Genomic DNA, 13,783 nt, shown 5'->3' with positions numbered 1-13,783 from the left:
TAGTATGTGGAAAACTCTAGTATTAAGATGAATGTCATTATTTTTCTAACAACACTTTAAATCATTATTCAGCTGCTTCTGCAACTCCAGGTGGGACTTATGTGGAAAAAAGTCACTAGTACATTTCACTTCCAAGAAACTAAGAGCAAACTCTGCAGCAGCCAGACCCCTGGTTTTGTCCATCAGAACAAAATTATTTCTCATTAGTTTCTCTCCCTCTTGTTCATTATTATTTTCACTGAATGTTTTTCACTGTCTCAATCTTTTTATTTGTCTTGAGGAAGCAATACTTGAGAATCCTAGCAAAAACCCATCTCATACCTTTATCAAACACACTTACCTTCTTAGCTTGGAAGGTTTGCTTGGGCTCTGCACCCTCCCTCAGAGGAAGCAATAAGCATCTGAGACCACTTTCAGCTTCAGAGGCTGACCTCTTCTTTAACCATTCCTCCAAGCAGCAAAGGTCCTGAAAGTATTTTAATACTGTCCTCCATGGACCTCATGAAATACACTAGGTCCTCCCTTAGTGTCTTAAATAGCTTCTTAGAAATGGGAAACATGTAACAAAACTCATTCTAGTATGAGTTAGTCTAATGACTACAGAGAAGAGTTAACTTCTTACAGCATCTCATCAACCTTATAATAAAACAACATTGAATGAAACAATGTTATTTGAGGACCTGCTGTACTTGTAAGGACAGAAATTACACCAGGATGTTTGCATATCAACCCAAAAGCATGAGAGTCAGACAAGAGGTGATACTTAAAAAGTAGCACTGGGAAGGTGGAGAGAGGGGGCATTGGTCCAGTCTCTGCCTACCTCTGGCTCTCTCCTTGCCAGGTCTTGGGGGTCCTGGAACCAGAGGGAAAAGAATGGGTATCTTCATTCACTTTCCCATTATCACTCTCTCCTGGAAAGTGGATCTTCACGTGTTTGGGGAGAGAGCACAAAGGAAGCCATGTCTGCTCATACAGGGAAAAGAATGTTTAGCAGTTTCACATGCAAGAAAAAGGACTGACAATGTGAATGTTCAGGGACTTCCAGGAAGGGAATTAAAAGATGATGGATATCCTCATATATAATCTCAGGGAAAAAATGTGTGACCATTATCCTTTGTAAAATTGTTCATACACTTGACATTTTCCTGTTTAGTCTCTCAGTCATCCTTGTTTGTGCCTCCAGATAATTAGGATAGAAAGTCAGGGGTGTGTGCACAGGTATTTCAGACAAAGGCCTTGCAGAAGCAGTTGCTAATGCTATTTGGGAAAGGAGCCCAGGTGAGATCCAAGAACAAGAGAAAATAGGCTGAGTTCTTTGGACTTGATAGGAATAAACATTGGGAATGCGTGTTGCCCAGCTTTGGGAAGAGGATAATGCTATTTAATGAGCAGTAACTTTATATTCCCTTTTTTGGCTCCTTTTCTCTCTTTTCTCCATCAACACCTTATTTATCCTCTCTCCATATAGTAACCTCCTTGTGGGTAAGAATTGCTAAAAGTCTTGGGGTAATGGACACCCAAAGACTATATAATGAGCTGCAGCAATGAAATAATATTGGTTTGTAGCTCATCTTTTTATTTATTCTACCACCAAACCAATGCAAGGAGTCTCTTTTGCACTAAGAACTCAACTAGCATTGAGAACTGATGTAGTTGGGAATTACCTCACCAGGTGAGAGCCTGTGCCATGTATATAACCACAGGTAGGAATGAAGAGAAGGAAGTAGAGGGAGGTTTAGGTAAAGGGAGAAGATCTTGACAAATTTCAGACATGTAAGGCAGTATGGCCCTTTTGGAAAAGAAAAGCTTTGTAGAATGATCAGAATTTAGAATAAAAAATGAGAGGTGGTGAGAAATAAGGCTAGGGTGTCAAAGTGGAATCACGATATACCAAGGACTTTGGATGTTTTCAGCAGGTGGCACAACGGTTTACAGGAACAAATATAAAGGACACGTGGATAAAAACCAGGGGTGGGGTGGAAATGGGAGGGAGGTGGGAAGGGATGGGAGGGTGGGCTAGGATGGGAGTAAAGGGCAGAAAACTGTACTTGAACAATGATTAAAATAAATTTTTTAAAAAAAGGCATTTCAAAGATGTCAGGTAAGGGAGTGACAGGATACGATTTCTATTTGGAAATCTCAATCAGATGGACGTGTGGAGGAATCAAAGGTGAAATTGGAGACCAGGAAGGAAGTCCCTGAAATAGTCTGGTAAGCAATGAAATTGTTTCATCTTTTCCAATGCAGTTGATGCTGTTAACACACACAGCACATTAGGGAATATCCAGAATCTCAGACATCTCCCATGTACTCTCCCCTATTCTGCTCAATAAGAGAAACGCCAGTGCAACTCAACAAGCCACACTTATTCAAACACAAGATAATTTTTTCCAATATTATTGCAAATAATAATATTGCAATATTGCAATATTTTGCAATATTATACTTTAGAAATATATCCTGAGAGTTTGCTTAGAATATCTCCCACGTGATCAAAGACAACCAGAGATGATTCCAAACTGCCTCTACTCCCAAGAGTCAAAACAAAGATATTTATCCATTGCTAAACAAATTGCATATGATATGGCCAATTTATCATTCCAGGGACAATATCCAGTTTGGAGTTTCTTTAATTGAGATATAATTGACATATAACATTATATTAGTTTCTGGTGTACAACATAATGATTCGGTGTTTGTATATATGCAAATGATCTCCCCAATAAGTCTAGTTACCATCTATCACCTTACATTCTTACAGAAATTTCTTTCTTGTGATGAGAACTTTTAAGATATACTTTCCTAGCAACTTTCAAACATGCAATACAGTGTTAACTATAGTTACCAGCCATATATCACATCCCCATGACTTATTTACTTTATATCTGGAATTTTGGACCTTTCGATTCTCTGCTTTCTCCTCCCACTTTGGTTTTTATACCTAAGAAGACTGACAATATTGACAGCCTCCACTGTAGTTAGGGGCATTATGGAATAGCAAATGTAGGAAAACACTTATAACAAGAAAAAATAGAACACTGGAGATCACTGAATGGGTTTATGCTATTCCTTGTCCCTGGTTATAGGACCCATCCCTCTGTGCCTGCTTATAGGACTTTAAACACCTGGGGTGAAGAAAGGAGAAAATAGGTGGGCTGTGAATGAGTGCACCCATGTTTCCAGCCCCATTGTAAGCAGCACCCTATGTGAGTGCCAAATCCAACTGTCATCCTTTCAGGCTGTGTTAAAATCCTGGGCAATTTTCCTCCCCTCCCCGCCCCCGCCAACTCCCCGCCCCCAGTATTTAATGAACAGGATAGACAACATGACTCAAAATTCTGTTTGTGACCTTTGAAGTAGTGTCTTAGAGTATTGAAATAATTTAAGCCTTGATGTTGGCTCTTCCCTTGAACATTTTAAACAATCCCTTAACTTCACAGATGAAATGTATTTTGTCAAATGACATATACAAGAAGTGAATTTACATTCTCCTCATGCCCCAATCATCTATCCAGATATTTGAGATATTTTCTGAAATTTTCTCACCTCCAAGACATGGTTATCTGACCCTTTCATGAATCCTAGAGGGGAAAGAAAGCCTAGATCAAATTACTGAGTTCACAAGAGCTCATGTTTCATTTTTGTGTTAGAGTGAGTATAAACCATTTTATCTCTAAGGTGCAAAGTTGCTGTTTACTGATAATTATAATCCTGGGATAAAGAAGATAGATAAGGGTTCCAGAGGACAATAACCAAGGGTTGATCAACAATATGATATGTTGCATGTAACAAATAAAACAATATAGAATTCCTAAATTTTGTTATTATAGCTTTTATGCCCAATCACTTCAAGAAATTTATTTATTTAGGTTTTATTTTTATTTTTTAAATGCATTTCATTGATTATGCTATCCCATTTTTTCCTCTTTATTCCTCTCTGCCCTGCACCCTGACTCCCATTAACATTCCCAATCTTAGTTCATGTCCATGGGTCATACATATAAGTTCTTTGACTTCTCCATTTCCTATACTATCCTGAATCTCCTCCTCTCTATGTTGTATCTGCAAATTATGCTTATTATTCCCTGCATCTTTTCCCCCTTCTCCCCCCCCTCCTCACTGATAACCTTCCATATGATCTCCATTCCTGTGATCCTGTTCCTGTTCTAGTTGTCTGCTTAGTTTGTTTTTGTTTTGAGGTTCAGTTGTTCATAGTTGTGAGTTTGTTGTCATTTTGCTGTTGATGTTCTTGATCATTTTCTTTTTCTTAGATAAATCCCTGCAACATTTCCTATGATAAGGGCTTGTGATGATGAACTCCTTTAACTTGACCTTATCTGGGAAGCACTTTATCTGCCCTTCCTTTCTAAATGGAAGCTTTGTTGGATAGAGTAATCTTGGATGTAGGTCCTTGTCTTTCATGACTTTGAATGCTCTTTCCAGTCCCTTCTTGCCTACAAGGTTTCTTTTGAGAAATCAGCTGATAGTTATATGGGAACTCTTTTGTAGGTAACTGCCTCTTTTTCTCTTACTGCTTTTAAGATTCTCTCCCTATCTTTAATCTTGGGTAATGTCATCATGATGTGCCTTGGTGTGTTCCTCCTTGGTCCAACTTTTTTAGGACTCTCTAACCTTCCTAGACTTCCTGGAACACTATTTCCTTTGCCAGATTGGGGAAGTTTTCCTTCATAATGTTTTCAAATAAGTTTACAATTTCTTGCTCTTCTTCTTCTCCTTCCAGCTCCCCTACGATTTGGATATTGGAACATTTAAAGGAGTCCCAGAGATTCCTAAGCCTCTCTTCATTCTTTTGAATTCTTGTTTCTTCATTCTGATCTGGTTGAATGTTTATTTTCCTTCTGCTCCAAGTCATTGATCTAGGTCCTGATTTCCTTCCATTCACTCTTGATTCTCTCTATATTTTTCTTTATTTCACTTTGCATAGCCTTCGCTTCTTTCTCTATTTTGCAACCACACTCAACCATTTCTGTGATCATCCTGATTACCAATGTTTTGAACTCTGCATCTGATAGGTTGACTATCACTTCATCATTTAGTTCGATTTTTGGAGTTTTGATCTATTTTTTCATTTGGGCCCTTTTTCTTTGTTTTGGAGTATCTGTTACATTGTAAGGGGCAAAGCCTTAGGTATTCACCAGGGCTAGGCAACCCTCATAGCTGCATCGTGGCACTGTATGTGGGGCAGGGGTCCAAAAGGGAACAATGCTGCTTGCTTAGCTCTCAAAGGGCTTTCAGTCACTTCTCCCATTACCCACAAGCAAACTGGTGACTTCTGGTGCTGATTCCCAGGTGGGTGGGTTTGTGTGTGTTGTACGACTCTCCTGTGGGTCTCTCCTACAAATTCTCCTGTGAGACTAGGAGTTTATCCTACCATGTCAACCCCCACAGGGTTTTACAGCCAGAGTTTTTGAGGCTTTCTTTTCCCACACTGGAACCCTGGGTTGCATGGTCTGTCTCACTACCCAGTTGCTCCTCCTAGTTTATACTCATGCAAATGTGGAACCATGTAGTCCACCAGTCATCACCTCACCCACCTATCCCTCCAGCCCGTGCCTTGCCACATGCCCTCCCTGCCCCAGGTGTCTGTCTCCACCCCTCCTGCCAACCTGAATTAATGTTTCTTCTTTAACGTCTTGGTTGTCAGACTTCCACATAGTTCCATTTTCTGGCAGTTCTGGTTATTTTTTGTTTTCAAATTTGTTGTTGTCCTTCTTTTGGTTGTGCAAGGAGGCAAAGTGTATCTAGCTACACCTCCATCTTGGCTGGAAGTCTCTACTTCAAGAAATTTAAAAAGTAGAGTTAATTTAGGCCTATCTGGAACCAGTCCCATTTCAGCTTCCTGCTACAACAAAAGCCAACTTTATGAAACAGGTGCTGTTGAAAGGAAAGAGGTTTATTCAAGTGCTGTCACGTGAGAAGATGGGGACCCCTACCTCCAAAGCCAATCTTAACATCTCAATGCAGGCAAAGGTTTTTATAAGTAGGGAGAGAGAAAGTAGAACAAAGAGATCAAGGAAGAGCTATGGGCATGCAGGTAGTGTGGTTCATGGTCCCATTATGGATTTTAAAGGGCAGAGTCCTGTGTTTGGCCTTCTGACTTATGTCACTTGCATTGCTATGTCTGGACTGTTGGCATTGGCTGAGGTCTTGAGGTCAGCCTGCTCCTTAGATTCACACAGGAACTGAAACTGCTAATTAAAAATAATAATAATTTAACATGCAAGAGCTAACTCTGAGGAAAAAATTCAGGTTAGAGTAACATGCTGGGTTTAACATTTACTAGGATTATTATGGGTGGCTTTATATAAGTAGAGTATATTCATCCCCCTTTACATGTTCAGTATCTCTTTCATGCTATTTTCTTTTCTCAATAATCTAGCTGGTATTTCAGCAGTATGGAAACAGGGAATCAAACAAGACTGTCATATTTTATACTTCTGGGATTTTCCCAAGACTCAGAGCATCAACCCATCTTATTCTGTCTTTTCCTGTCCATGTACCTCATTACTGTGTTGGGAAACCTGCTCATCATCCTGACCATCACCTCTGACTCCCACTTCTACATGCCAATGTACTTTTTCCTCTCCAACCTGTCATTGGCTGACATCTGTTTCACCTCCACCACCATGCCAAAGATGCTGGTGAACATCCAGACACAGAGCAAAGTCATCACCTATGCAGGCTGCATCACCCAGATGTGTTTTTTTAATATTTTTGGAGTTATGGACACTCTTCTCCTTGCAATGATGGCCTATGACCGCTTTGTGGCCATCTGTCACCCCTTATACTACACACTCATCATGAACCTCCATCTCTGTGGCCTGCTGGTTCTTATGTCTTGGTTCATCAGCACAACATACTCCCTGACCCAGAGTCTGTTGACATTGCGGCTGTCTTTCTGTACCAACTGGGAGATTTCACACTTTTACTGTGAACTTGCTCAGGCCCTCACCATAGCCTGCTCAGACACACTTATCAATCATATCCTGCTCTATATGGGGACTACCCTTCTTGCCATTGTTCCCTTCTTAGGGATTCTTTGCTCCTATATTCGAATTGTCTCCTCAATCCTGAGAATCTCATCAGGACATGGGAAATATAAAGCCTTTTCTACCTGTGGGTCTCACCTGTGCACAGTTTCTTTATTCTATGGGACAGGCCTTGGTGTGTATCTCAGTTCTGATGCAACTTCCTGGAGGAGCATGATTGCCTCAGTGATGTACACTGTGGTCACCCCAATGCTGAACCCCTTCATCTACAGCCTGCGGAACAGGGACATGAAGAGGGCTCTACAAAAAGTTCTTGGGAGAAAGCTCTATGTTCTGTAAGGGAAACACTGATCCTAGGATTCTAAGCTGACAGTAATGAAAGCAGCTGTCTAAAAAAAATCCACCTTTTCTGTATAAAAGATTTAAATATAAGTCGTGACACCCTTAAAGTCCTAGAGAAGAACGTAGGCAGGAACATCTCAGATATTTCACGCAGCAGTATTTTCACTGATATGTCCCCTAGAACAAGAGGCATCAAAGAAAGAATAAACAAATTGGATCTCATCAAAATAAAAAGGTTCTGCACGGCTAAAGAAAACAATATTAAAATAAAAAGATAACCAACTATATGGGAAAACATATTTGCAAATGATACCTCAGACAAGGGTTTAATCTCCAAAATATGTAAAGAACTCACAAGACTCCATCTAAGAAGACAAGCAAACCAATTAAAAAAGGGTAAAGGATTTGAACAGACACTTCTCCAAGGAGGACAAACTGAGGATCCAGAGACATATAAAAAGATGCTCGATATTGATAGCTATCACACAGATGCAAATTAAAACCACAATGAGATACCACTTCACACCCGTCAGAATAGCCACCATAAACAAAGCAACAAAGAAACAAAGTGTGGGAGAGGCTGTGGAGAAAAGGGAACCGTAGTGCACTGTTGGTGGAATTATAGACTGGTGCAACCACTATGGAAAACAGTATGGAATTTCCTCAGAAAACTAAAAATGCAACTGCCTTTTGACCCAGTGATTCGACTGCTAGGATTATATCCAAAATATAACACCAATCCAAAAGAATCTATGCACCCCAATGTTCATAGCAGCCCAATTTACAATAACCAAATGCTGGAAGCAACCTAGGTGTCCACCAGTAAATGAATGGATCAAAAAACTATGGTACATTTACACAATGGAATTCTATGCAGCAGAAAGAAAGAAGGAGCTCCTACCCTTTGCTACAGCATGGATGGAACTGGAAACCATTATGCTAACTGAAACAAGCCAGGCAGTGAAAGACAAATACCATATGATCTCCCCTTTAACAGGAAACTAATCAACAAAAGAAACAAACAAGCAAAAGATAACCAAAGACAATGAAATTGAGAACAGGGTAACATTGACCAGAGAGGAGAAGGGATGGAATTTCAGGTTAAAGGGGTGAAGGGTTTGTAGGAACAACTATAAAGGACACATGGACAATAATGGGTTGGGGGGTGAAAATGGAAGGGAGGTAGGAAGGGCTGAGGTGTTGGGCTGGGTGGGGGGAAAGGCAGAAAACTATACTTGAACAAGAATGAAAAGAAATGAAAAAGAAAAGAAATCCCACTTCTTCATCACATTGAATTTTGCTTATCATCCATTCTCTGTAAGTGACTTTGGATATGATGGCTTTTTAAGCACTTATGGATTATGGTCTCTATGGATTTACCTATTCCAGAAATTTCATATAAGTGCAATCATACCATTTTGAAAAATCCAAATCCACTGAAAGAAAAGGCAGGGAATTTCTTTCAGTGGAGTTGAGTTCAATCTCTCTCCCTTATTGCAATCATCTTGACCTCCATTGCATAGTCTTAAATGAAGTCTCCTTACATGTTTGACCATGTCTCATGCAATTTCTCTTTGCTATAATCAACATCTATTATACAAATTTCTTTACAACTAGTTTCTACCAAAGAATCTTTATGACTAGGAAGTGTCCAATGTCTTGCCTGTTTGTACCAATGATATCATGTTTCACAAAAGACTTTGGATTGAGAGAGGACCAAAATTCACTTACTTAAAGACCCGCATCAGTTTAATTTGGGACAGAATAATTGATACAGCCAGGTATAAGATTTTTTTATACTATTCAAAACATGTGAGTGCACTGAGAAGGAATGACAATACAAGATGAATGTAGACTATCTGGATGGAGAGAACATCGGAATTCAGATGGGTGGTAATGCATCTTTTTAAAAAAGATTTTATTTATTTATTTTTAGAGAGAGTAGAAGGGAGGGAGAAAGCAAGTGAGAGAAACATCAAAGTGTGGTTCCTTCTCACATACCCCCTACTAGGGACATGGGCCTAAACCCAGGCATGTGCCCTGACTGGGAATCAAACCAACAACACTTTTGTTCACAGCCCAGCACTCAACCGACTGAGCCACACCAGCCAGGGTACTGGTTATGCATCTTCAATTGCTGATATTTAAGTGGAAAGTTGAGTAAAAAAGAGGAAGAACATGCTAGACATAGACAATTAAATTTAATGGTCTTTAGTTTACAAAGAACATGGTCTGTTTGAAGAACTACAGGAAAGACCATAAGTATAAACAAACGTAGCATGCAACAAAATCACTTGTAGTGGGTTCCACCTGCAGAGGTTCTGGTTCAGCAGGTCTGGAGCAGGACCTGAAACTTAGCATGTATAAGCTCCCACAGAATGCCTATAAATGGACCAGCAACCAGTGATGGAGTTGGAAAGGGATAGAAGAAACTAAACCATGAAGAGTTTATAGACCTTGGCAAGGAGTTTTAGTTACACCAAAAACAAAAACAAAAACTAGCTTTCATGTAAAAAAGGAGAAAGTGAACATTCAGAAGCCTTTTAGAACACTCTTGCAAGAGTAGGAAATACAAATCACCAGCAAATCTGAGCAGCTATATTCTCATGAATTTTGAGAGAGGAAACAGGAAGAGAGTTAAGTAGTATGTCAGCCAGCTTGCAGTTCAAGCTCCTTCCACTCTTTCAGGTCACCTGTCTGTGCATCTCTGTGTTCCAATGGACAAGACTTGGTACATGCCTCAGGTCTTCAGGTACCTCTTCCCAGGAGGAAAGCAATATCCTTAGTGTTAGACACTCTCGTATTCTCAATGCTTTCTGAACCTAAACAACAGAATCAGGAGAACCTGACCAAACTTGGAACAAAAATCAGGGCCAAGTGGGTGCTTCTGATTGGAACTTAGGGCCTCTAGAAATTTCAAGAAAATGACACGGGCCAAATAAATTATCATTCTTAACTCATATTTTATTTACACTTTAAGGTTTAATATTTTTAAATAAACATTTTTGAAGTGTAATACCCATGCAGATGTTATTATCTCAAACTGTGTTCTACCTTTGTTTTGTTTTGGTTTTTTGGTTTATTTTTTATTTTAATCATTGTTCAAGAATTACAGTTTTCTCTTTTTTATTCCCATTCCAGCCCACCCACCCTTCCCTCCCCACTTTCCTCCCATTACCATCCTCCCCCTGGTTTTTGTCCATGTGTCCTTTAAATGTGTTCTCCCTTTGTATCAAGCATTCCTGAGTTTGGATTTCTAGATTCATTAAGATTTTCTATGGGGACCTACCTACTACCCTGAAATTTCAATACCTCAACTCCTCTGCTTGAATTTTCCATCACTGAGCCAAGCACCAGGCTTCTAATTTATAAAGCATTGCTGACTACTTTTTTAAAACTACCTTGGAATTGTCTTAACATCATCCCAAAGTAGTTTTATTACTAAGCAGATATGCCAAGTTGGCTTCATCCAAGAGACTCAGAGATTGTGATGAGCATGCAGGATGGTTACCAGGTAGTGCCCCTGGAATCAACACCTGTAGAAGGGCACATGTGTGGGAAAGAATTTGTCCTCACTTACAGACAGATATGACCTTTTCCTCAGGTCCTGGGAGGTAACCTTTAAGCTCTTGAAATTTAGCTAGTGATAGAAGTGATTGGTTATTGTGGGGGACCCCATGTACCATACCTGATAGTTTATGCTAATGAGATGACTGAAATTGGCAATTGGTTGTGCCAAAGAGACCAAGCACGTATGTGAAGGATTGGTGCTTCAGGAGAACTGAGGTCAACCCAATATCTAGGGAGAAAGCTTGAAGAGTGAGTTCAACCAAATGGGAAATGATTCAATTTATCCCACCAATGAAATGAATGAAGCCTCAATAAAATCTCTGGATCCTGAAGCTCAGGTGAGCTCCCTGGTTAGCCAGACTCTGACTGTTGTCTCACATTGTGGCCAGGATGAGGTAATGGATTTGAACCCCATGGGGAGAGGACAACAACAAGATTTACCTATGGAGCCTTTCAGATATTTCCCCAGGTGTATCTTCTTTTGTCTAGTCCTATTTTGCATTCTTTTGCTATAAGAAAAGTATAATCATAAGACTAGCACTATCTTAAGTTCTGTGACTCAAGCTGGTAAATTATTGAACCTGAGGGAATTCCTTTGCTTATCTGACATCTAGCTAATCATTGCAAGTAAGGGAGTCCCTTAATTTGGGCCAGCTGATCTGAAGTGAGGGTGGCCTGGGAACTCCTGAATGTGTGCCTGGTGTCTGAAGTGAAGACAGTCCTACAGACACTGTTCCCTCACTCTGTGGTTTGGTGAACACTTTGTAGCAACCAAGGGCAGTGGGAAAATCAAGCCAACTTGAAGCCCATCAAAGCCCTCCTAAAATTACCAGGGAGCTCTGGATCTAGGATGAATCTTTAGAGATGGTTGGAACTGGTGCCAAGGGCCCAAATATCATGGGATGTGGACAGCTGCAGAAGGAGCTGTGACCTTGGTTATAGTGGCTTTTCATAGCTGATGCAAGTCCCTATGGGAGGTGATGCTGATGGCTAGTGTTACAACTGTCATTTGGGGCAATATGTCCCTCATTTCTACTATGACATCATTTCTTTTATGTAGTAAAATAATCTAATGGAAAATCTGCCAACTTAACCATGTTAAGTGTCTCATTCAGTGGCAATTAGTACATTCACATTGCCGTACAGCCATCAATACTATCCATCTCCAAGAGTCTTTTCATCATGCAAACGTGAAAATTATCATTTCCCAATTAAATGCTAACTCCCTGTTCCCTCTTCTCCCATCCCCTGCCAACCAATATTCTAGTTTATATCTTATAGTTTTCACTACTTTAGGTGCCTCACATAAGTGAAATTATACAGTATTTGTCCTTTCAGGTCTACTGTGAAGTTAATGAGGAGAAGTTAGATGGAATGGGAAAAAGATTTATCAGAATTTTGGAAACTATACATACCCTTTTTGTATGAATGCCCCAGTTGATAAGTATTTATTCAAATTTAGTATTAATGCCATCCCATTTCAATTTCAAAATATCTTGGATTGAAAAAGAAATTAAATACTCTATCTTCTCAAGCATCTGACCACGATCATGAAAGAGCAAAAATGTGGAAAAATGGAGAAGAATCATGGGGAAACTGTAGAAAGAATAAATACTAAAAAGGAGCAAGCTATGATTTTTTATAATGATACAATCATGGCAACTCAGGACCAAGAGTCCTGGGTAATGCACAGGGAAGTGAGAGGGGTAACTGACAGGCTGTGCATAAACCTGGAGGGACTCTCACTGAAGTACAGAGTCCAAGAGACCTCTGAATCCATTACTGCTGTGCTAAGAGGAAAAATCATGTAGACAGAGAGCAGATCCAAATGGGAACAAATACACCATGAGACTGCAGATTCAGAAATTCTTGTTACACATGTTTGATTGTGCTACTATTTCCAGTCTATGAGCTGAAAAAGATCCATAGGTATAACTCTAGGCTATTCTTCTGATCACCCTCCATAGAGCACTCTTGATGTCCCTATTCCTCAGGCTGTAGACGAAGGGGTTCAGCATTGGGGTGGCAACAGTGTACATCACTGAGGCCACTGCAACCTTCCTCAGGGAAGATGACACTATGGAACTCAGGTAAACCCCAAGGCCTGTTCCATAAAATAAGCAAACAACTGACAGGTGAGAGCCACAGGTGGAGAAGGCCTTATACTTTCCCCCTGATGATGGGATTCTCAGAATGGAGGAAACAATTCGAGTGTAAGAGAAAAGGATCCCTGAGACTGGAACACCACCAATGATAGCACCAAAAAAATAGATCAATATGTAATTAGTGGAGGTGTCAGAACAGGCAAGGTTGAGAAGTTGAGAAGCATCACAAAAGAAATGAGGAATTTCCACATCTGCACAGAAGGTGAGTTGTGACACCATCAAGTAGTGCAGCTGGGAGACCAAAAGGCTGATGAAAAATGACAGCAGGACACACAAGCCACAGAGGCGGGGGTTCATGGTGACCAGATAGTGCAGAGGCTGACAAATGGCCACCAACCGATCATAAGCCATCACGGCCAGAAGTAGACTCTCCAAACTTCCAAACAGAGTAAAGAACATGACCTGAGTTAGGCAACCTGCATAGGTGATGGACTTGCTGTATGTCTGGAGGTTCACCAGCATCTTGGGGACTGTAGTACTGCTGAAACTGATGTCAGCCAGGGACAGATTGGAAAGGAAGAAGTACATAGGTGTGTGGAGGTGGGAGTCAGAGGTGATGGCCAGGATGATGAGCAGGTTCCCCAGCATGGTCACCAGGTACATGGCCAGGAACAGGCCAAACAGAAGAGGCTGCAGCTCTGGGTCATCTGACAGTCCCAGGAGGAAGAATTCATAGTCACCTGTTCGATTCTGTGG

The 13,783-nt window shown here is 40.4% G+C and overlaps 2 protein-coding genes across 2 annotated transcripts; one reads left to right on the top strand and one right to left on the bottom strand.

Annotated features, from left to right (window-relative positions):
• The first annotated feature begins 6,416 nt into the window (after window positions 1–6,416).
• On the top strand, window positions 6,417–7,349 carry LOC123813888 (olfactory receptor 7A17-like). Its single transcript, XM_045831344.1, has one exon. The coding sequence runs from the start codon at window positions 6,417–6,419 to the stop codon at window positions 7,347–7,349; it is 933 nt and encodes a 310-aa protein (XP_045687300.1).
• A 5,510-nt stretch (window positions 7,350–12,859) lies between these two features.
• On the bottom strand, window positions 12,860–13,783 carry LOC123814064 (olfactory receptor 18-like). The gene has a single exon (XM_045831624.1). The coding sequence runs from the start codon at window positions 13,688–13,690 to the stop codon at window positions 12,860–12,862; it is 831 nt and encodes a 276-aa protein (XP_045687580.1). The 5' UTR covers window positions 13,691–13,783.

This window comes from Phyllostomus hastatus, unplaced genomic scaffold (genome assembly GCF_019186645.2).
Source record: "Phyllostomus hastatus isolate PE091 unplaced genomic scaffold, TTU_PhHast_1.1 phas_contig_159, whole genome shotgun sequence".
In the NCBI taxonomy this organism is placed as follows: Eukaryota; Metazoa; Chordata; class Mammalia; order Chiroptera; family Phyllostomidae; genus Phyllostomus; species Phyllostomus hastatus.
This window is presented reverse-complemented; position numbering and strand designations above follow the sequence as displayed.

Excerpts from the sequence above, each read along its gene's own strand:
- LOC123813888 (XM_045831344.1), top strand. The coding sequence starts at position 6,417 with ATGGAAACAGGGAATCAAACAAGACTGTCATATTTTATACTTCTGGGA.
- LOC123814064 (XM_045831624.1), bottom strand. The coding sequence starts at position 13,690 with ATGTACCTGGTGACCATGCTGGGGAACCTGCTCATCATCCTGGCCATC.